General features: G+C 45.9%; 1 protein-coding gene across 1 annotated transcript in view; it reads left to right on the top strand.

Moving 5' to 3' along the window:
* The first annotated feature begins 1770 nt into the window (after positions 1 to 1770).
* GPC5 (glypican 5) overlaps positions 1771 to 20367 on the top strand; it is an 827733-nt gene continuing 809136 nt past the window's right edge. Inside the window, 2 exon segments of the mRNA XM_030036731.2 lie at positions 1771 to 2010; positions 3182 to 3269. Of these exon segments, the coding sequence (XP_029892591.2) occupies positions 1771 to 2010; positions 3182 to 3269 (328 nt within the window).

The following is a 20367-nucleotide window of genomic DNA, read 5'->3' as shown; positions in this document are numbered from 1 at the left end:
AACCGCGGCGAAAGCGACGATGACAGAGGGCCACTGGAAAACCTAGTCGTGTTTAAGCCCACGTCCCTTAAACACTTCTCCCCGCCCCCATCCACGCAAAGAGCATCCCGCGGGTCCGCGGCTCCTGGCACCGTTTGCCCCCGCAGCCCCACGCCGCCCGGCTTCTGCCCTCCCCGCCCGCGGAAGCCGCACCTCACGGTGCCTCCGGGACGGGCACGCCTGCTCGGGGAAAAGCGCCCGGCGGCGGCCCCGGCCCCGGGGCTCCCTCCCGGGCGCGGGCGGGACCGGCGGCCAGGAGCGGCGGCCCGGGATGCGGCCGCTCATCTTCCCGCCCGCACCCCGCCGACCTGCGTTCCCTCTCCCCCGCTCTCGGCCGGGCGCGAGTGCGGGAGTTTTCCCTCGGACAAGTGCAGCCGCCCGCGGGACCAGCCCTTCCACTCCGCCGCTCCGCGTGGGGCCGGGGACGCGGGTGGGTGGGTGGGTGGGACGGGCGCGGCGGCAACTCGGCGGGGCGGCAGCGGCCCGGCCCGCTCCTGCCCGCCCGCGGCCAGGCCTCCCTCCCCAGCCCCCGCCCCGGCCCCGGCCCTCCCGGGGCCACCATGTGCGTCCCCCACCCCGCTCCTGCCCTCCCCTCCCCTTCCCCACCGCCCTGCGCAGGCAGGATGCGCGCGGCACCGCCAGCCCCCAGCGGGAGCCCCGGCGCGGCGCGGCACCGCGCTCCCCCCCCCCCCCGCGGCCCGGGCCCCGGCGGAACGGCGGAGACAAAGTTGGCGGCGGAGGTGCCCGGGCGGCTCGGCTCGGCTCGGCTCGGCTCGGCGCGGCTCGGCTCGGCGCGGCGCAGGCCGGGCGGCTGGCTCGGTGCATGCCTGGTGTGTGGATGAATCGCAGCAGGCGGCGGGCGGGGGCGGGGGGCCGCGGCCGGCGATTGGGCGGCGCGGCGCTCGGAAGCACTTTGTTTTCTATTCTAATGAGGGCGGAGCGGGGCTTGTGGATATTTACGTTGAGGCGGGAGCCGCCGCCCTTCATTCACCCACATGGTCCCCGAGCCCGGCCGCCGCTGCCGCCGGGACCTGCCTTCGCGCCACTTCCCTCCCCCCCCCCCCCCCCCTCCCCGCCTCCATCCGCCCCGCCGGGGAGCGGCGCGGCTCCCCTCGGCCGAGCTCGCCTCGCCCCGCCGCGCCGGGGGCCGCGGGAAGGAGGAGAAGGAGGAGGAGGAGGAGGGAAGATGGTGGCGGCGGCCGCCGCTGGCTGGTGAGTGTCGCTGCCGCGCGCGTGTCGCTGACAGGAAACCTGTTGTGAGGCGCCGGCGGCCGCCGGGCCCGGGGAAGCGGCGGGTGGAGAGGAGGGGGGGGGGGGGGGCGGCGGAGCGCGGCGCGGAGGCAGCGGTGGCGGCGCGGGGGGTGCTGGCGGGCCGCTGTGAGTGGCCGGGGCGGCGGGAAGGGGGGTGTGGGTGGGCGGCGGGCGAGGCGGAGGAGGGGTGGGGGGGGGGGGGGGGAAGCGGGAGCAGGGCGCATGGCAGCGGCCGCCGCGGCGGCGGCGCCTCCCGAGCTCGCAGACGGGGCGGGAGGGGCCGGAATGAGGGAGATTTGAAAAAGCGTGCGCGCCGCTCGCTGCTGCAGTGAGTCCCGCCGCCCCCCCCCCCCTTCTCGCCCCCACCCCACTCCACCCCACGCACACACCCCCCCCGCCCAACGCGGTCCGGGCCCGGGGAGCGCCCGGCGGCGGCGGCGGCCGAGCTGGCGGGGCGGGCAGGGCGGCGCGCGCGGCACAATGGCAGCGGCCGGGGGCCGGGAGCGGGCGGGCGGGTCTGCCTGCCCCCGCGGCCCGCGGGGGAAGAAGGCCCGTCCGGGAAAGTTTGCGGCGTGCCCGGAGGGGGGGGGGGGGGCGGCGGCGGCGGTGGTGGTGGGGGGAGTTGGCGGCACCAGAACAAAGCCGCACGTGGGGCAGAGGCCGCGGCGGCGCGGGGGCTCCGCTCGCCGCCCACGCCCAGCTCGGGGAACGGCAGCGGCGGTAAAAGAGGCGGCGGCGGCGGGTGGGGAGGGAGGGAGGGCGGGCGCGGGGTGGTTGGTGGCGGGGGGGGGGGGCTCTCGGGGAGTTCCCGGCGGAGGCGCTTTGTGTTCCGCCGCCCCCCGGGGGGGGGGGCGCGGGGCCCCGGGGAGGGGGGCAGCGCCGCGGGCTGCGAGCGCGTCCCGGGCCCCTCCGCGTGGGCTTTTGTTCGCAGGAGGGGCGGGGGCGGCGGGCCCTCCTCTCCCTCCCCACACACACACACACACACCCCCCCTTCCCCGGCCGGGGCGCGGGCTCTCCGCCTCTCCCGGGCAAGGGGGGCGGCGGGCGGGCCCCGCGCCGCCGCCCGGGAGCCGCGGGCTTCATTACGAAATCGTGCGCGGCGGCAGCTGCGGGGGCCTCGGCGGCGCCATGTTGCTGGGGAGGGGGGGGAGGAGGGAAGGAGGCGGGGGACATGGCGGCGGCTGCGTGCTGGGGCCGATTGTTCCCTGTTAGGCCCGGAGCCGCGTGTGGGCAGCGGCGGCCCGGAGAGCCGCTTCCCCTCCCCTTCCCGGCCCGGGCGGCCCCCGGGAGCGGGCGGGCCCGGCCCTCGCCCCTCCGCCCGGGCTGCGGGGCTCGGCGGGCCCGGCCGGGCGGTTAGGGGCGGCGGGCGCGGGGTGGAGGGAGGGGGGGGGGGGGGGGGCGTCACGCCGTAGCCGGGCTGTGACCTCCGCGCTGCCGGCGGTGGCGCCCCCTGGCGGGCGCGGTGCGCGCGGCCGCCCCTGTGTTCTCGCAGGAGCACGTGCTGCGCGGTGAGGGGAGCGGGCCCGGCCCGGGCAGGGGCCTGCGGGCCCGGCGGCGGCCGAGCCGGCCAGGCCGAGGTGCCGAAGCGGCGGAGCCCGGGGAGCGGTGGGGGGGGGGGGGTGGTGGTGGTGTTTCTCGGGGAAGGGGTGAGCCCGCGCGTGGGGTGCCGCGCGGGGCGGTTTCTCGCCGCCTGAGGTTGGGGGGGGGGGGGGAGTACCAGCGGAGCGTTTCGCGCCCTCCCCGGGGGTGGAGTGGGGATGGGGAGCCCTGGCGTTCGGGAACTTGCTCGGTGACTTTGTTCTCTCTCCTCAGCAACAAAAAGCAAATAACTTAGTGGGTGGTTTTTTTTTTTTTCTTCTTTTTTTTTTTTTTTTTTTTTTTTTTTTTGCAGTATCGACACGTGCAGCAGGAAATAATGAAGCTTTCTGTGGATGTTGCAGTAGTGTGTTTGTGGAGGAAGTTACTTTTTACGGAAAACGGTAAGTTGGTTTTTTATAGTGATTTGTTTTTAGAAATGCTGAGGCAGAACCAGTGCTTTTGAGGCTGAGCCTGAGACTTTGGTTAGGAGCACTAAATTCCAAAGAGTTCCTTGGGATTGGAGGCACGTGTAGCAGTCCACAATTTCACGCATTTAGAGGAGAATAATGCGAGTTTTTCAAGCACTCGTTTGTCCAACTAAAGCAGCTGGACAGGGAGAGTGTCTTAAAAACGTTTAAATTTGATATCTGGGATTTTTTTTTTTTCTTCCTTTGAACCAAGCCTCTTTTTCAGTCTAACAAAAGTTACAGCTTCCTTGTAGTTTTGAAGTATTACATTAAGCTTGCTATAAACGTCAGACGAGAGGGACTTTACGTGATCCTTCAAGTCCGTATTCCTATTAAAGAAGGAATAAAATGTACTTTCAAATTTTGAACATAGCGCTGTCCTGCTTTACTAAACCTTGGGCCTGTAATAAGTACCTGTAATTTGGTTGTGGTAGTATATTTCACAGCCATCGTTGGAACCTGCTTTTTGTTGCTAGGTAGGCCAATCTAAATACAATTGTAGGAATTGTATTTTGAGGCAGCGTGTCTGTGGCAGTAGCAGCAAACGTTCTGACTGACCTGCCAGCAAAGCGAGTAACTGGAAAACTTGAGAGAGCACCTGGCATGTCATAAGGTGCTTTCTCGACTTTAGAAAGCTGATGGTATGATCTGTTCAGTATAACTTTTAAATTCCTAATCATGTAGAATTGGGCATAAACTTTGTTTAAATACTTAATTGGCCTTTATCCTTTTTTCTGCTGAGGAGAGGCGGTGGGAGTTCTTAGCCTGTTTCAGATCGGTCTTTGAAAACTATCAGTTATTTTTATCTCCACAAGTTGTGATGGTGTTCTGAGAATGGCAGTTGACTCACTCTCACAATTGGGCTCTTTTACTGTCAATCAGCATTGATTTTGATGCTCCTAGTATTGCGTATGAGAGTCCTGGATTGGGCTAATGCACTGCTTCAGCTTACTCTGAAGGAGGTCTTTAGCCCAGAAACACAGTGTGAATGTTTGTTCCAAAGCTTGGTTGTCAAAGGTGTGCAATTCAAAACCTGATCAAATACTCACTTTGTTCTTTTCTTTCAGCAGGTACAAGGTAGACAACATATCTTGAATTACTAAAAACGCTGGTTGCGTCAGAGTAATGTCAAAGTGCTTACAGTGCAGGTAGTGATATATAGAACCTACTGCAGTGAAGGCACTTGTAGCATTATGTTGACAACTGCCTCAGGAGATCTTGCAGGACTTCAGAGATTGGCAAGGTACAGTGTGGTGGTGTCAAGTGCTTTTTGTACTAAGGTGCATCTAGTGCAGATAGTGAAGTAGATTAGCATCTACTGCCCTAAGTGCTCCTTCTGGCATAAGAAGTTAATGTCTTCATCCAGTCACTCAGGTTAAGACTGTAGATGTTCCAGTAGTTTTCTGCTTTGCAGTCTTCTGTTAGTTTTGCATAGTTGCACTACAAGAAGAGTGTAGTTGTGCAAATCTATGCAAAACTGATGGTGGCCTGTTATAATCTACATCAAGGAGTTTGAATGCTTTCTGCTGGTTATGGGATATTTTGTGGCCTTCCTTGTTGTAACAGCAGTCTAGTGAATGACAGCTCCTGTAGCACTAAAGTGCTTATAGTGCAGGTAGTGTTTACTAATCTACTGCATTATAAGCACTTAAAGTACTGCTAGCTGTAGAACTACATATTCAACATGCCTTACAATTTATTTGTTGTTTAATTGAACACTGTTCTCTGGTTAGTTTTGCAGGTTTGCATCCAGCTGTATGATACTCTGCTGTGCAAATCCATGCAAAACTGACTGTGGCAGTGACAAGTCAGTCAGTGAGTGTGGAAAAATTGTACCCCTTTCTACACAGGTTGGGATCAGTTGCAATGCTGTGTGTGTCTGTGGTATTGCACTTGTCCCGGCCTGTTGAGGTTGGTGGGGATAGAGGCTGAAACACCTTCGTAGCTTTAAGGAATTTCTCCTTCACTGATCCAGGAAACTTAAGATTTTTTTTTTTTTTTTTTTTTTTTTTTTTAAGTTTCTTCTTGAAAAAATGTCATGTAATTTTCTATGTAACCAGACTTCTCATTTTCTGTATCTGGCTTCTTGTTTGTATGTACTGGATTTGTTGCTGACTACATGTATTTACTGAAATCCTTGAGTGTGGATTTTTTTTTTTTTTTTAAGGCTATTATTAGCTTTCTATTAAACTGAGGTGGATATTTGTTTACAGTTTCTTCATGAGTTTGTTGGGAAGAAGTGGATCTTAGGTATCAGAAAATCTGGATGAAAGTTCTAACTTGTTCAGTGTAAACTTGCTTCTCAAATTCAAATTACGTGAAGGAGTCAGCAGCTTTCTTCTGTAATGGTTTTCATTATATTGAAACTCTGTATGTTCTAATTGGTAAAAGAGTGTATTTTTAGCCTTAGTTCTTCCATCCAGAATTTGTCAAATTCAGGAGTAATAATAAGTGAGGTTACAGGCAGGGCTTTAATCATTCCTCAGCTATGGAATCTTTAATACTAGTTAGGTGTCCACTTGTGGAGTATCTGCATTCATGGTGAGTGTAACAGTGGTCAACTCGTAACCTTTGGAGTGAATCACTTAGCATGTGATGCATAGCAATGAAGTAAAGCATCTCTTGAGCTACCTGAAGAACTTATCTGGGGGAAAATTCATCCATATAACTGCTTCAAAAAAGCTTAGATTTGTTGGGGAAGATGTGGTAACTGGCTCCGCAAGGAAGTGTCGGTGTAAAAATCCGTAAGTGGAGCGTTCAGCACATCTCGTTTTTTGAATGAGCTGCGTGTTAGTAAACTACACTTGTAGCTCAAATGTTAATGGTTTTATTTCCTAAAACGGGCTTCCGGAGGACTAACGCTGTAAATTTGAAGTACTCAATTTGTCATTTATAGCTGCCAGACCCTACATAGTAATAATCTAAAGTTCCTTTGTGGTAGGAAAATTAAGAATATTTGGGTCAATGCTGTCCTTGCTGTTCTTACTTCAAATTAAAACTGAATACTAAGCTAAATGGGTCGTTGTTCCTAAGAGTGTTGGGACACTGTTTTCCAGAGTCAGTGTATATTGCATTGCTGCCTCAGAACATTGCTCTGTCCTCTGGCAAGATGTTGAAAATACTTAGATGGCTTTGGCATCTCTTAAGTTTCACTTTTCTGAAGTAGCCAAGCCAACTTAGGCTTTTACTATGTGCTACTCGATTTCTGCCCCTTTTTGTATCCCTATTTCTTCAGAACGTATTGCTCAGATAGGTTTCTTATCCAAAATACTCTTTTCCCAAGCTTAAAATTTTCTCTTTAGTCTTGCTGATTAGAGGAAACTTGCGTCAGTGAAGTCAGCAGATGAAGACGCATGTCTCGTCCCGATTTCTGTACGATAAGTTTCAGCAGTAATCTGCTGGCGATGGCAGGTTTAACTCCTTTTTGAGCGTAAAAGCAATATTCTTAAAAGTTGAAATGCAGGAGGCATTTTAATACGTGATCATGTTTATACTGCCATGTAAGCATCACATTTTGAAATGCCTGAAGATGTATATTGCAGTTAGACAGCGAAGCTTGTTAAAACTGAGTGCTTGCAGAAGCAGTTTTTATGCCCGTGGACCCTTAAATGGTCCATCAGGTATGTCGAAGTGTACCTAGTTTTAATACTTTTGTGTGGAAACAAACTATGTGATATTTGTTAGTGTTTCCATCATTTAATCTTTTAATTTTCCCGGACTCCAAAAAATACTTCTCCGTGGTGCAAGTCTGTGAGGAATAGTTTTGGAACTGTCATACAGCATTTCAAGCGATGTGGTAAGCTATGCTTTAGTCAAGGGGCAATTACAACAATGCCTGCGTAAACTGTAGTATCAGTCTTATTTGCATGCTTTCAATACAACTTTGGCTTATTAATTATATAACTTGCGTTACCAAAAGTTTCAAGTTAATTACGCACGCTCTTTTTTGAAAGTATCTGTAATACTTCTGTTTCAACTCGTTCTAATGTATCAGTAGCTTTCTCACAAGTATGTAATAAGTGAATATAGTCTTGCTTTGTACGTCAAGTTCTGTGTAAATTACTTTTAATAGTCACTTTGGTATCTCCTAAGAAATGATTGTTAATCCCGTGTATGTTAGTTTCAGTGTAGCTGAGACAGTGAACTCTAGGTGACGGAAGATGGTAGGGAGAGAAGTAATGCTGCTAAGTTCAGCTGGTTTTACTGAAATAAGCTGAGCCTTGTCACTGTTTCTGTAGAAGGTTGAGTGGAGTGGTTAGGTAGCTGAAACAAGTGCCAGTTTAAAAATACTGCAGAGATACCAAGAAGTGTTTTCTGCAGGTGTGTTCAGCTGAGTCTATTAAAACACTGTCATGTGGATGAGAAGCTTATTTCTTTCTACTGGCTTTGATACAGGTAATAATTTTTCAAGTGGACTGCTATGAATTGGTCTGAGCCATATGAACTTCTGTGAGCCTAGCACTTATGGAGATAAGCCTGCATGGATTTTTAGGAATTGTCTAAAATTAATTTTTTTTTCCATGTGTATTATGCAGGAAGAGCATAACTTAGTCTTGTCTTTCTAAACAAAAAGCAAGAAATTCCAAGCAGTATTAATACTTGCCTGAAGTTGTAGTATAGCACAGTTGGCCTTATAAGGAAAACCTTGTCTCTTAACCATAGAAAACTTCTCTCTCTACACTCTTAGTATCTGAAAGCATGCTGGGAAATTAAGCAGTTGTTTTTCACTAATTTGTCACTGGATGATACTGAAAAACCAGCTCAGTTCTTTAGAATTGACTTTTGTGTGTTGACTTAGAATATCAAAGCAACTAGTGAGATGACTGTCAGGAGCAGACATTTTGAGTAATAGCTGGTTCATAGGTATTAAATGAACATAGGACTAGAAGGGGACGTCCCCTGCTGTGGCGGCACAGAGTTGTATCTATCCTGCATAGCTGACATACTATCACGAGAAAATGAATGTAACACTCCATGTTCTGCTTTTCACTAATTCTCATCTTTAAAATACATTATACAAAGTCTTACTTGCAAAGACCCACAGGTTTCTTCAGATCTGGGACTTAGCTTACAGGGTTTGTTTCCACACCACCTTTCTCCTCCTTATCCGCCCCCCATGACTAGTCTAGAATTCATTCCCTGAAGCCTTCTTCTCTCTAAATGTTTGGGTTTAGTAGCTTCAGATGAATAGGCAAATGGCAGTCAGTATATAAAACAGAAATGTCATGGATACTGGAGATAAAGCAGCTGATCACGAAGCAGTGGACTGCTTTGTGTTGTGACTCTTCATCATATCCTTGCTATGAAGTCTACAGTTTTTTTCCTCAAAGAGTCTGAATTTCTGGTCATTCGTTTTCCTATTCGCCTTTTTGGATGATGTCTAAATGAGAAGGTGCTGGGGTGGGGGGGGGAAGTGCTATTAGGATTCTTCTCTACAGCATTTACTACATTCTATTCATCCTGATGGATTATCTGCTGCACTTGTGTCTTTTACATCTGTGTAGCAGTGTTAACCAGCATCTGTCTTCCCTCACGTGGTATGGTCAGCAGGAGAAGAATTGAGGCTGGTACCTGTTAACATGTTGCATGAGAACTGTCAGTCTGGAATTGGCAAGGCTAGACATGCGTTCCCACCCTGGCATTGTTATGTGCTACCCATTCTGAAGCTTCTCGTTTTGGAAGGTAGTTTGAAACAGGGCAAACAAAGTGTTGCATACATTGGGTGAACTTAGGTTTTTAACAGAGGATTTAATACAAGGCTGTTAATGGCTACAGCCAGTAGGATTTGTGGCTGGAGGGGGACTGACTAGTGGCCCTGTGAGTGGAGGCTGAGAGTTGTAATATGGATGTCTCGGTTATTTTAGATTTTCCACCTTTCTAAGAAAAAAAAAAAAAACCAAAACCGCAACATAGCATTCATTCCTAACTGTTAAATAAAACTTAATTTTGCGTAGTTTCCCCAGAATGATTTAATGGATGAACAATTCTGTGAATTCAGTGTCATTTTGGGCTCACCTGTTGGTTTTGGGGGCTTTTTTGTTTGCTTGGTTGTTTTTTTTGTTTCTTGGGGTGGGGTGTTGTGGGTTTTTTTTTCATTACACTTTAACTCACTAGGGTGACATGACATGAGTAATTCAAGTTTGTGTCCAAATACAGAATGCTTGGTTACAAGCTGACTTCAGGCTCCTTAAGAACTGGATCAGGTTCTTTAAGTGGATAGTAAACCATACAGACAAAGCTGTAAATGCAAGTAGCTGTAATTTGGGTAGCCTTAGATGTCTTTTTGTGACTTGGAAGAGATTAGCACTTCTGTTCATCACTAGAAGGACTGATTCCTTCAAGCATCACAAACTGTACCAGGTTTAGGCACACCTTGCGGCCAAGAGAAGGAATCTCCCTAGTTAAAGAAAAAAAAAAAAATTCTTAATGGCTCTTGCCTGTGGCCAGCATGCTTTGTATGGAACAGGATTTTTACACGTTTGGTGAACAGAGCTAGCTGAGACTATTAACAGAAGAAATGCTTATTTTGGTAATGGGCGTTATGCGTGTATCTGGGATTCAGACTGGTTTGGATTACTGTCAGCTGGGCTAGCTGAGTAATGCTACCTATTAATGTATAGTCTGAAGTCCTAATGGAGCAATGTTTGAAAAGACAAAAAGTAGTCTTTGACAAATGCTTGAGTGCTAGCCTTTGTATATTGTAGTCACTGGAAAATATGTCTGCTCTTGTGAGTTTGGTTGAAGAAATGCATGTTGGGGAATCTGACCTGCAGATAAGTGGTGGCTGGTCATGTCCCACTTGCGGTAGAAATATTTGGGCCTGTTTCCTGCTGGAAAAAGTGTGATATTCCCTGGGAGATGGGAGGCGATCAAGGATGCAATTAAATGTAGGGAAGATGAAAACAAGAATGGATGGGAAAAGAAAAAAGAGTAGAAAGCTCAGTTAAGGCAGGAGGCTAGCATAACTATGGTTACTTAATCTGTATTTTCTATGCCTTGTACACTGCTGTGACTGACAAGAATGTTAGAACAACTGTCCTGCTGTGGGGCATGTCAGCAGTTTGGATAGAAATGGTCTGGATTTTAACAATGGATAAGGCATTGTACAACAATAAGAAATCCTTTGGGTGACATGTTATAGAATCTTTAAAAGATTCCAGATACCCACATCTTTTAAGTGCGTTTATGGCAGTGCTTTTTTCCTGCTATAGAACAAATTAACTAGTTCCTGCTTAGTGTACTTGATGCAGAAGGAAAGCTGCTTCTACTGTTGTACAGGATGGCACTTTCTAGTCACTTCTCTAGTTCTTTAACTGTCCTTGCTGCAGAGATGTAAAGTATGAGCACTTCGGAAGTATTGAGTCACTAGTTGTTTTGAGATGTGTATATCTTTTTCTCTTTTTTTTTTTTTTTTTTTTTTTTTCCCCACCCCATGCTACTTTGGCAAAGGCCCATGTTTTATATGGGAAATCAGCCTTAACTCCATAGTTTCTGAATATTACAGTAATACTTGGAAAGCTTATACGTACTTCGACATAGAAAATCTTTATGTGTTAAACCCTGTAAACCTCTGTGGGCTTAATTTGGGGGTTTTTGTTTTGTTTTGTTGGGGTTTTTTTTACTTTCCCAGTTGTTTTCCAAAGACCAAAGAAAGCTATGTCTTAAAGAGAGGCTTCTTTTAAGTATCTCATTTTCTACAGTCAGATTCTAGAAATTGGCACTATTAGGTGGCCAATCAGATTTTTCTTGCTATTCAGTAAAAACATTGAAATGAAAGGTTTCATGATGAAACAAGAATGGCTTAGGGACAACTTTCTTAACTGCATAAGAGTATCTGTGTGTGTGATAAGCTCTGCTAATGGATTTTTAATTTAGGTAAAATCTTAATTCTCACCTAGCAAAAGCTTTTGAAAAACATGCTGATTGAACAGTAATTGATACCTAGATTTTATGATTGGAAGTTACTATATGTGGGGTGGAGCTGTGTGATTGCGTTATGTTAAATAGTTCTTGGTACGACATAGTATGAGTGAGATACTACAGTTCTGAGATGTAGGTTTTTTTTCATTTGCATCAATATCAGACGCATAAAAGCAAGTCATGAGTATGTATCCGTGTGTCTATCAAAACAACTCTTGCACTGCAAGTCATGAATGTCTTAAAATTACATTATGCTTATGTTCTCAAGGTCTGTGGCAGGAAATAGTCAGCATTTTGTAAGAAGTGCCCCTTTCAGCCATCACATAGAAATTCTGCAAACCCCTGCTGCAGTATGATAATGCACAGGGTGATTAACTTTCAGGAGCAAGTTGTGCCCTTTGAACTGCTCAGTTCATAATCTGGTTCCAGTCTGAAGGTCATACAGCTGTTTTTTAACATTATTCTGTATGTCACCAAATACATGCTCCTTGTATTTGTTAGCATCTTCTAGTAGAGATGTAGCCCTGATCTTGCAATAACAGCTAGCTGGTGTTTCTCAAAGTGTTGGACTGGATTTCTGTGTGAGTGTGCTGTAAGAACTGGTTAGGTGTTAGAAAGCCCGAATGTGCTTACTGACATTGCAAGAGTGAGCGTAGAGAGTATTTTGGAGCTGTCATGATTAACAAACATACTAGAAGTCCTTGGAGTATTTTCAACAGTCAGCCAGTAAGCTTGGAACACCTCTGACTTAGTGGGAAACTAGGCCTGGAGATGCTGGAAAAAATGTGGCTCTTAATTCTGCTTTGGTCTCTGTGCTTTAGTATCTGGGTGCCTGGAGAAGTAGTCAGGGAAGTAGTTCTTTCCTGTTCTCCCCATTCACATGTCTGTTTGCAGAAACTCAGTGATCCCAGGTGAAATCAAATGGTTGAATTAGGAGTAGATCCTAGTTGGCAGCATTTAAGAGGCTGCTTTAGCAGGAGAGTGAAAGCAAGTTTTGCTCGGGGAGACTGCGTGAGCCATCTGTAATACAGGTTATCCACGGAGATCAGTGCTAACAAAAGTGAGCATGTTCTTTGTCTGGCCAGGTCTGAGTCAGCTCCTGTTTGAAACTGTATTCTGAATTAGGATGTTCCTTTTTACCTTTATTTCCTAGCAACTTATGTCTAAGGATTGTACCAGTCACTTTGACAACAGATGTTCACTTGTTGGTATCTACTATTCAAGTTATTTTTGTCCCTTTTAAAGGTTTATTTATTAAATTCAGCCAATAATTAAACACCCAGTTGGTAGAAAGATGCAGTTGTACATGGATTCAAATATGTACTGCACTTGGAATTTGGAGGAGAAAAATACATTTATTCATATCGTATTTGTCTGACTAAAGCATTTCTAAACATGAGAGGAGGTTGGGATGGATGGAGGTTAAAACTTAGGGCTAGAGTAGGGGGGGAAAGGGGAGAAAAATAATTACTGGAAGAAAACCCTGTCTGTTGGGGAGGCTAGAACTACACTTTCTCCAAGAAAGTGTCGAGGTAGACTCTGCTTGGAGTGATAAGTGCTGCAACAGTTGTATATATTGCTTTGTTTGTTTTGTAGTTTTTTGGGTTTTTTCCAGACCAGTGAGAGAGGTGAAAAAAAGCCTGTAGAGCTTTGTCTGCTGGACTAATGAACTATTCTCCATTCTTACTTGTATCCTAACGTGGCTATCGAGTGTGCCCAAAAATATTTTGACTTTTTCTAAGGTAACCCATTCTGCTCTGGTGATGTATTATACATAGGGAGGCTTAGTGGTTTGGGGGGCTCATCTGGTTTTGGGGGAGGGGGTTGGCACTTGGAGGGAGTGTTATGGTTTTGAACTATTCCACGAAGAGGGTAAGCGAAGAGTTCCCCTTGTGACATGAGTTGGTTGTAGTTTCTTGGATACTGAGAATCCTTATAGGTTACTACTTCAAATTGGTGGGTTTCAAAATTTTTTTCACAGAGGTAAAAAACTTCTGATTTCACAATTTTTCACTCTGAGAATGGAGAGTAGTGGTTAAAAAGGAAACAAAGCCTTGGAGAACCTTCTGCGGTATTTTGTGATGGTGTGTTGTAAGACTGTTCTGGATTCCAGCTGAAGATGCCTGTACTCTTGTGTTAACACTACTTTCTCTTTCTCCCCAAATCGTAAAGTTGTTTCCTGGCAGCATAACCTAGTATATCAAAAAGTAAGGCTTCTCGCACTGATTGGATGCTTCTCTGGCTTACTTTCATGTAGCAGTTGTCAAAATAGCATGTCTGGACACAGCCTGGAATCTGAGCTCTACCCTTCATCTACTGGTATAATTCCCACCCAGACTTGAGCAGCATCGCTGGCCTTGACAGACATACTTCATGCTCTGACATGTGAGTGGTTACCTGGGGAAATAGTTTGTGGGAGCTGTGAACAGCACTGTATATACTGAGGTATTTGGTATTGACAGCTGGGTAAATGCTGTCCATATCTTGGAGCCACGTTCAGGTATCTGCAACCACGTGGAGTTGGGCTTGAAAATTATGTGCTCCATCTATGCATATGTGTAGTTCCATGTGGTAAGTGCTTCTCTAGTACTAAATTAGAATTTGGTCTAAAATGTGTATTGATTTGTAGGCCTGTTCCCCTTTGGGGATAGGGAAGGTATAGTACATTGGGGATCACCTACTTCTAGAAATCTGCAAATTTCTAGGACGTTTAAATTAGGTTACATTCCACCTTGTAGTCTTTTATAAGAAGCATGGGGAGCCAACAAGAACGTAAGCATATTCTTAACAGACATTGCAGAAACAAAAGAACTGTCTAGCATTCAAGAAAAATTTGAGGGATGTGCTTTGTTCATAAAACATACGGACTGTATTTCTGAGTTCTGCTAGTGATAAGCTGAGGCTTCCCTCTACAGCCTGAAGGAGCTTGGACATCTTCCCCTTCCCTCTCCTTTATAAAAGTTAACTGCAAGGGAGCCTTTGCCAAAGAATCTAAACAACAAATGGGTAAAAAGGCTGTTTGCTAGTGATCATCTAGAGAGTTGTGATAAAGCACAGTGGAACAAAACCTAGATCGAAGTTGTATGAAAACGTGTATCTATTTCTTCCCTGTCTGCTGAGAGATAGGGAGCAAAGGAAATAACTGAGAGGTAGATGCTGTAGGGGGGCTACCAAAGTAGTGTTAAGGCTACTTGAGCAGTCTCTCAGCCAGAGACTCCATGCAGAGCCACATTTTTGTGGGGTGGGGAGGGGGAAGAGAAACCAGGGGGGATAGTAAAGGTCCCTCGTTGGTAAAGACTAGGTTTTGTTTGGTTATAGCAAGTCACCTTAACATGCTGAAAGAAGAAAAGCTATAAATGTTAAGTGAAATTAAGCTGGGAATTAAAATAACTGTCCCTTTGTCCCTATTCAGGTTTGTGGTTTTGGTTTTGTTTTGTGTGTTGTTTTTTTTTTTTTTTTATATTGGCCTCAGGCAATGAGCAACAGTGAGAATCCTCTTAAGTTTTCCTTTGTGCCCAAACCAGAAAATTCCAGATCAATCACCCTTACAACCATTGTTGTAATACCTTTTGTTATGACCTCCACCAGTTGGTACTCCCACACCATGATTCTGGATTGGGTCAAGGTGCTGCTGTGGCAGAAGCATTCCTTGGGATTAAGTGGTCCTTGCCATTGTGATTAGACCAGCCCTGTGCTTGGAAGCGTGACCTTTCAAAGTTTCCTGCTCACCCAGGTTGCCTTGAATTTCTTGTTTGTGGGTATCTGTTTTTAACCTTACGTCCAAGTTCACTGGTATTCAGAGAAATAAAGGTAGCACTTTGGTATGCTGGGACTTGAGCTGGTGTGCAGTGTGCTCAAGATACCGGAGTGCCACTTCATAGGGCAGCAACACCACCTTGTGTTTGACTGGCAAGGCAGGGCATGTGTGGTGTTCTTTCATGTGGTAGCTGTAACCTGTAGAACTGGTGCATTAATCAGTAGTTGAATCTCCTGTATGATTTGAACACCCTGTCAGGGCTGCAGCTAGCTGCTTCACTCTTCTGTTCACTAGTGAGAGATCTGTCTCTCTTCTTACTCACTGGGAACATCCTCATCTATTGGCTTTTTATGGCCCCAATAAAATCAGAACTTCCCTGGTGTCTAGGTCTCCGGTGTGCTCCTGATTTATAGTTGGGAAGTTTGTGTGTGCCTTATTCTGAGAGTCTCATGAATGGTAAGGACATAGGCATTGATAATCCTGATTGACCTGGTTGGTCTGTGCCAGTATCAGGGTTATGTTTGCCTTTTGCTAAGAGTTCTCAGATTCCTTAGATCTGCCAACAAGTCTGAAAGTGCAGCATTTGTACCAGTCTTCCTTGACTTTGTTACGTTTAAAAGTTTTCTAGTCCACCGTGATGCTAGTATAAAAGGACACTTTGTGCCTAAAATACCAGAATAATAAGCATACTTCTTGGGCAAATGTGAAGGAAATCTAAGGACCAGTACTTTTTTTGTGTGCAAGTGCGATGGAATGTTGTAGCCCTGTCTTAACAATAAAAGTGAGTTACAAGGGAAGGAAAAAAAAAAGGGAACTTGGAGAGAATGTGTTAAGCAGGGGAATGTTGATAAAGAGGAGTACCTGTCACATTTCTTACTTTGCTGATCACGATCTAGCAAAATATACATTAGGTCTTCAGACCTAGAAGTGGTGCTCAGATTCCTTCATTTAGGCAGCCTAATATGCAGGTAAAATCACAATTGACTGGTGTCTATCTAACATGTTGCTTCCAACCTGAGTACCTTTGGAGCTTCCAGTCTTCCCAACTAATATGTCCATGGATACCAGAAATGAACTCAGAGATACTTAGCTGTGATCTTACAGATTAAACACTCGGACTTTGATAAAACAGGTGCTTTTTTGATACATAGTTCCAAAACCACGCTCTGATTCATGAAGATGAACCTAAAAAGATGCAAACAGCATTCGTTGCAATAGACCTACTTTTATCTAATGAAACTCAATTACTTCTAAGCTGATGAATCCTTTTGATGAAATGTTCGATGGATAGCTTTTACTTTACAGCTGCCAAATTGTCACATTCCAGTCACAGGTTGTCCAGGACTTTGAGCAGGTGGTTTTGTGTTCATGTATAGAACTTGCACAACAATATGACTAACAGGAGTCAAGTTTGTAGATTGGAAGGTCCTTTATCCATTTTGTGGAGGTATGGACTGTTTAAATTTTTTTGGTAAAGGGATATATCTCTTTAGGATTCTAGGATTGCAGTTGAAGGGTGTATGTAGAGAATCTTCTTTCTGACTTGCTGCTGTGTTTGGTTTTTTGTTTTGTTTGTTTTTAAGATGCTGGGTATCTCATTTTTAAATTCAAAGACAACTTTGGAAGTTCACCTCCAATTAAGTTCAAGTGAGGTAAATTATTGGATCTAGGCACTGCAAATATTTCATACTGTATTTTTGTTCTTATACCACAACCATGCTTCTCCAGAGTCAGAATTTAGCATTGCAAGAAGTGCTAATGTTGTTCCCCTTAAGTATAGTTATTCATCCCACTGTTCATGTATAGATAATTAAGAACCTTTTGTAGCATTTTTTAGTAATATTAAAATGTTAGTTTAAACTTGCTGTATGATAGAGTTTTAATAACTATTGTGGATTCCAGAGAACATTTTGGGGAGGCATTTAATAAAGCTACAGATATTTGCAATTTCTCTGATTTTTAAATTTTTCTGATTTCCCCTGACTTTTTTCAGGGCTAGCCTTTCCCTGAGCACACAAGGTCAAAAAAGTAACTGTGCTCACAAATGACGTTACATCTTTGTCCTTGAGGGGGCTTAGAAATGTTATAAACAAACTGGGAGTTTTCCTACTTCATTCAAACTTCAGGAAATGTTCTTTCTTCACAGCTGCTTCTTGTTTCCCTAATCTACACTTTTTCTCTCTTACAATATGTATATATGTCTCTGTATAGGTACACATTTGTTATGTGTAAATATGTGTATGGGAATGCTACTAATATGCAAAAGCTAGTATATATTTATGTCCACACAATGTGATGTAAGGCAAAGAAGAGGTTGGTTAGTAACATGACTTCCTGCGTAATATCTGCTACAAATGATTGGGAAACAGAAGAAATCACTGTAGCTTGACAAAACACGGGCATTTCATGTGTATTCCATCATTCTCATTGGTAGTGGCTATGAAACTAAATTCTTCCAAACAAAACCTGTTTGGGAGGGGAAGAAACTGTTTTTTTGCTTGAATGCATTTTCTGATGACTGAAGTCAGCTGTGGACAGTGCAGGTGCTGAGCCTGGAAGCGCATAAGGTATTCTCTTCTTTTTGAAATCCTGAAATTCTGGCTTTTTTGCCTTAGCTGGATTGCAAACACGGAAAGATGCCCAAGTGTGTTTGGGATTGGGGGGGTGTGCAGTTGGACAAAACTGGGGGGGGGGGGGGGGGTGTGTGTGTGACATGGAATCCATTAAGGGATGTTTAAAGAAAGTGTGAGCAGTAATTGAAGTAGTTCTGAAGTCACAGATAGTTGGAAGGACATGGAGGAGAAATGTTCTATTCTTCCCTAGGGATCTGCTATTGCAGTTGGGATACTGAGTGAACAGAGCTGTAGTATGACCTTGCCACAGCCCTTCTGATATGCTCATGGGGAAGTCTTGTTTCTCCATCAAGGAATTAGGTGGTCGTGCATTAGTAACAGAGCTAGGATGGCTTAAATATCGGAAGAAAGGTTTGTGTCATGAAGCTTCTCATAGCTGATCTAATAAGGTGTTTCTTCTTGCTGTGGAGTCTGCCTCAGTTGTATTTATAATAATTTTCTTAGATGCTTGAGCTATTACTTCATAGTTCTGAGTGCAACATTGTGTTAAGATGAAGTAAAACTGATCTGGTTTGTAAGAAGTTTTGGGTTTCTCCTAGTTGAGCTGTATGGTTGACTTACCTAGTAGCTTGCTTCTGCAGTTTATTCATTGTCATGTCTGCTACCCTAAGACTGCAGTGCTGCAGAATAAACTCAGCTTGTTCCAAGATGCTTTGCAAACTCAATGTAGCACTAGATACTGTTGTACGCTGGTTAAAATTCTCAATAAACTTCAAAGATCGCATTGTCCAGGTGTTCCTTACTTGTGCTGATTGAATTCAGGTGAAAACAAAATAGTTCAGTTGGAAGGGACCTACAATGATCATCTAGTCCAACTGCCTGAGCACTTCAAAAAATCAAAGCATGTTGTTAAGGGCATTGTCCAGATGCCTCTTAAACACTGACAGGCTTGGGGCATTGAACACCTCTCTAGGAAGCCTGTTCCAGTGTTTGACCACCCTCTTGGTAAAGAAATTCTTCCTCGTGTCCAGTCTAAACCTCCCCTGGTGCAGCTTTGACCCGTTCCCAGGCGTCCTATCACTGGGTACCAGGGAGAAGAGCTCAGCACCTCCCTCTCCACGTCCCTTCCTCAGGAAGCTGTAGAGAGCAATGAGGTCGCCCCTCAGCCTCCTGTTCTTCAAACTAGACAAGCCCAAAGTCCTCAGCCACTCCTCACAGGACATTCCTTCCAGCCCTGTCACCAGCTTGGTTGCCGTCCTCTGGACGCATTCAAGGACCTCAAGATCCTTCTTAAATTGTGGGGCCCAGAACTGCACACAGTACTTGAGGCGAGGCCACGCCATCACCAAATACAGCGGGATAATCGCCTCTTCTGACCGGCTGGTCATGCTGTGTTTGATGCCCCCCAGGATGGGGTTTGCCCTCTTGGCTGGCAGGGCACACTGCTGACTCACACTGAGCCTGCTGTCGCCCAGCACCCCCAGATCCCTTTCTGCGGGGCTGCTCGCCAGCCACTCCCAATTTATAGTGGATGCTGAATCCCTTATTTGGACTTGTTAAATTTCATGCCATTGATGATTGCCCAGTGCTCCAATCTATCTAGATCCCTCTGCAAGGCACCTCGTCCCTCGAAAGAGTCAACAGCACTTCCCAGTTTGGTATCATAAGCAAACTTGCTAGTGGTCCATTCAACTCCACTTTACAGAATGGCAGAGCCTGGAACAGCTGAGACATTCAGCTGCCTCAACTGAGTTGGTACAGCTCAGTAACAGAAATTTATGGTTAAAGTAGGCACTGTGAGGAAATGAAATAAGGGGTATGAATACATATCTGGATTTGAAGATAAAAGTTCAAGATAAACTTTAAAAAATCAAGAAAAATTGTTGGCAATTGTTGAGGTATACTTTGAGCAGAACATGTAGGTTTTTTTACCACTGTGCTCTGAAGTGACTCTGTTTCCATTTTGCTGAGTAATCTATTAATTAACTGCCATTAAGTATTTGAGACATATGGCTATAATTGTTTGCAGTGATAAATGTGTAAAATTCTTTATAAAAGGCTTGTATAAACTTGTTTTTATGAACTGGTACGCAAGGAACTGCATCTGCTGTATACCTCTGTCAATAACTGTCTTTCATTTGAGCGTCTAATTGAAGGGATAACTGGAAGAGCTTCTAGGGTTTTAAGTTCATGTCATCTTTAGAGGTACCAGTATAATCATGAGATAAATGTACATTGCTTTAATCAAATACAAATTTTTCAGAATTTTAATAGGATAAATGTGATAATACTGTGTCTTGAGTAATGAAGGAAACTCAGTAGTGACAGAACTTACTTTGCACGTTATTTTTTGTATAAACTACTCTGAAATAGAAGTTGGGTAGCTGTTGCCATGTTTGAACAGTTGGTGGCTCCAATGCTTTGCAGCTGTCACTATACATAATGCCAAAACAAGTTAATTCAGTTTTAGCTGTATTGAACTAGTCAGAAACTTAAAATCAGAATCGGGAACTTAGTAAATAGCCAAACACTTCCAACTTGCATCTTAAGCCACTATGTAAATACCCTTCTTAGTTGTTAAATAAGTGTAAAGTCCACTATTAGTGTCTGGCTTAAGGTAAAATATAAGTGGCTCCTTTGCAAAGTGCCAGCTCAGAATCAGTAGCAATATTCTTAAAACCAGCATAGCTGACAGAGCATTCCTGCTCCATATTGCAGGATTATACAGGCAACACTGATGACAGCTCTCCTGACCAAAAAAAGGGCGGGGGGAGGAATAGTG

The sequence above is a fragment of the Aquila chrysaetos genome, chromosome 14, assembly GCF_900496995.4.
Source record: "Aquila chrysaetos chrysaetos chromosome 14, bAquChr1.4, whole genome shotgun sequence".
Classification (NCBI taxonomy): domain Eukaryota; kingdom Metazoa; phylum Chordata; class Aves; order Accipitriformes; family Accipitridae; genus Aquila; species Aquila chrysaetos.
This window is presented reverse-complemented; position numbering and strand designations above follow the sequence as displayed.